The sequence below is a fragment of the Otolemur garnettii genome, unplaced genomic scaffold, assembly GCF_000181295.1.
Source record: "Otolemur garnettii isolate 467f Iridium unplaced genomic scaffold, OtoGar3 scaffold00041, whole genome shotgun sequence".
NCBI lineage: Eukaryota > Metazoa > Chordata > Mammalia > Primates > Galagidae > Otolemur > Otolemur garnettii.
The window spans coordinates 14,357,448-14,361,009 of NW_003852436.1; the positions used below are offsets into that span (position 1 = coordinate 14,357,448).

A 3,562-nucleotide genomic window follows, 5' to 3' on the forward strand; every position below is an offset into this window, starting at 1 on the left:
AGGACACGGCACTCTACCCAGAGGGATAGCTTGAGGCTCTGTCTCAAAAAAAAAAAAAAAAAAAAAAGAACAAACCTAATTGCTTGTCTTCAATCCAAAATTCTAACTTACCTTATGACTTTAAACAATCCTAGCTATCCTGTTTTACTTTGTAAAAATAACAAAAACAAATACTCCTTAACATTCACAGATATCATCAAGGCCTGTGTTTCTGTCCTAAGTACTTTAGGAAGAAAATTGCAGTAGTTACAAGCAGAAATTGTATTTACTTAGAATTTTTGTTATAAACTCAAAGTACTACATATGTAATACTTACTATTGGCTTTGGCAAAGTCCCCTCTCAAAACTTCCATTATATTTCTGGTTAATGAATTAGAATCTTTATTGTTCTTCTGGTAATCAAATAGTGCATTTCTGAGCTTATTTATTCTGTTTGTAAAATCTTGATTGACTTCATCAACCAACCCTTTCATCCTGCAGCCAGAAGGGCATTTGTTGTTCTGAAAGTAAAGGGCGAAAGTTTTAGTAAGGGTCTTTCTCTTAGATCCAGAACAATTTTGCAGGTTTTCATGCATCCCCCCCCACCCCCACTGCTGCCCTACCCATCTCTTCAGATTATCTACTGGTTTAAAAGTAGTTATGAGAACTAATTAGAGGTCATAGAAAAATTCTGGAATGAAGACCCACTTAAGTATAAATGGTCCTAGGCAACTGAGGCCATAGTGCTCAGAGTTGTACTATTTACCTGAGCATGCAACTAAAATCCAGTGTGTTTGTCTCATTAAGGATCCAGAGTAGGGAGGTGATTAAACAATGCTCCTGGGATTAGGTTCCTTTTCTTTTGTTGTCGTTTATTTAGCATAAAAGGAGCCTTTAGACACTCTATTAGAAAAACTTCTGGGACCCACTGGATCAGCTTGTGAGCCAGTGTCCCACCACAGGAGGACATCTCCTGCTCCCCAGGCCCACTGCTTACCCAGTCATCATCCGAGCAGAAGGGCCAGTCGGAATCTTTGCAGGCAGACTGATGTTTTTCTACAACTCTTGGGCCTCGCACGCCTCCTCCTTCAGCTAAAAAATCGCCTTCACCGGTGGGATCTGTAGTCTTTAAAGATTCATTCACACGCAAAAGAGAATGACAGCGACATTAACCAGAAGAGCGAGAGAAACTGGCATGCCTATGAGTCCCAGGGAAGAGAAGGCTTCTCCCAGAGATGAAGGGCAGCAGCTTGGGGTCTCCTCAAGCTTCTGCTTTATCTTTCAGTGAAAATCCTAAGACCCATTTTATGGAGTTGTTATGAGAATTAAAGGAGATAAAGGGGACACATTTCTTAACCGTATTTGACACTAAATAAGCATTTGACAAATTGTTAGTTTTTAAAAATCCATTATAAAAGGAAAATTACTTGAGTCAACAAAATTAGCCAAATTCTACCTTTCTATTTATACTAAGGACTGCAAATAGAAAAGATAATTGAAAAAAGTAAAGAGTTGTTTCTGCCACAATTTCTGCGTCAGTAGGAAAAGCCTACACTTTCTTACTTTTATGTTCCTCTGTCCCTCAAGTGTCTACTGTGATTTTTAGAGGTAGATTCTGAATTGGGACAGATACCTCAGACACAAACATGGCCACTTCAGACTTGAAAATGCCTTTTAGTTCATTCATTCATGGAAATTTCTTATCATTTGAAGTAGAAAAAAAAGTAAACTGAAAACATAAATAATGATCTATGATGAATAACATTTTCTGAACAGCTTATAATTAGAAATACAGATTTTAAATATTTCTGTTGGGAATCAGAATATGAAGTAGAAGATCACACAATTCTTCCAACAAAACTTTGCATCCTCACGATATCATCTAGGTTTGAACTATTTTTATTTTAAGCCACCAATTTACAAGGATTTTGTCATGACTATTTTAATCTGGGATAGTTTATTCTTACAATGAGTTAACGTTTGCAGTCTTGTTCTTAGTTTTTAAAAGCACCCTAATAATAATAATTCAGAGAATCAAGAGTAACATATTTCAAGAAGTAAGTATAATTCTTTTGTCCAAGAAATAAAATAATACAGTCAAACATATTTCAGAATAAAATGATACAACAATAAAAACAGGAACTAACTGAATATGCCAAGAAGGGAAATGGGAGAAATAATAGAAACCTGAGAATTATTGAAAATATCACCTTATCAAATGATTTTAGTTTTATTTCCCACAAAAATTATACTTAATATTTTACAACAAGGGGGAGAATTAAATTAGAAAACTTTTTAAAATTTTTTCTGTTTACTGTCTGATATTAAGGTTTATGAGTAGCAAAAATCAAGAAATAAATTGGAATGATTTATATCCTGGATAACTACCCAGGAGTAATTGAGTTCTTGAGCACCTCGGTCATGTTTTTATACAATTGGATGCTTCAGAAGCCTTGTTGAATGAAGTCTCTCTCTTTAAATGTGTCTCTGGAGCTAACTGTTAGAAATTTATTATACTATTTAGAAATCATCTTCAAAGAATACATTTACTTCCAAAAAACATATTGCTTTACCAACTAATCTCTTTGGGTTTTGCAAAGATGTTCCCAAAGACAACTCATTGGATTTTTCTTTTGTCTTGAGAAAAACACAAAAACAACCTTTCAGAAAAACTGTCCTAAATAAGACATGAAGAATTAGAGAAGAAAACGTTATCACAGAATGTTTGGTTCTATTAACTAGTGTAATAATGCCTCAAGACATTACAGCCACAAAGATGACAAAAAAATTCTTCCCCTTTAAACAACAATGACAATAACTACAAGTATGTTGCAAGATTGAATGACAGGTGTTCAAGCCTCCCTGTGAATGGTAATGGTGCACTTTAGCTCATCTAAAATCTTCCTCTTTGGGTCCTCTTACCCTGTACTTTTGAGGGGTCAAGTCCATCTAGGGACCAGCCTCCATGGGCTAAGAGTATGTCATAGAACAGGCAAACTCAGACCTTCAAGATCTTTGTGGAATGATATCAGAGAGAAAGCAAAAAGAGAAAATGAAAGGAACCATACCCATGCTGTGCCCAGCACACTCAGGACCAGGCAGACGATCCTCAGGGAAATCATCTTTTCTGAGGGTGGGGCTGGCTCATGAGGTGTGCTCCTGCTGGAGGAGAGAAGAATTGCCTCCACTCCTAGCTCCCAGGCGCTTAAATCTGCAGGGGGCTGAGTTAATCATTATCTTGGTCCTGCTTGTCAGTGGATGTTCCCTCTTCATCCTTTGCTCCGTCTATAATGTTGTAGTTCCAGAAATTCTTGCTCAATCTTCCTCGGCTTATTTGCTTCCGATAAGCTGTTTCAAAGGTAGCATTTGATTCTCCAGCCAGCAGTTAGAGGAAGAGTCCACATTCCAGGAACAGGGTGACTCTGAGAATGAAAAAGGGAGACTAGGAGGACACATCAGTTTTTCCGTACCTGCAAAATGTGGAGGCTGGCGAGGGAGGCTGGCTGGGGAGGCCCTGTGAAGTAGACACTTAGCAAATGTCATTTCACTCAGTGTAGAAATTAGAGTTATCTTTTTTTTTTTT

The 3,562-nt window shown here is 37.2% G+C and overlaps 1 protein-coding gene across 1 annotated transcript in view; it reads right to left on the bottom strand.

Annotated features, from left to right (window-relative positions):
* The window catches only part of FGA (fibrinogen alpha chain), a 7,938-nt gene extending 4,762 nt beyond the window's left edge, over positions 1 to 3,176 (bottom strand). Inside the window, exons 1-3 of the mRNA XM_023513438.1 lie at positions 3,048 to 3,176; positions 977 to 1,105; positions 317 to 500 (exon numbers count right to left, since the gene is read on the bottom strand). Coding sequence (XP_023369206.1) covers positions 317 to 500; positions 977 to 1,105; positions 3,048 to 3,101 — 367 coding nt within the window. The 5' untranslated portion in view covers positions 3,102 to 3,176. The remainder of the gene's footprint in view (positions 1 to 316; positions 501 to 976; positions 1,106 to 3,047) is intronic.
* Between the last annotated feature and the right edge of the window lie 386 nt (positions 3,177 to 3,562).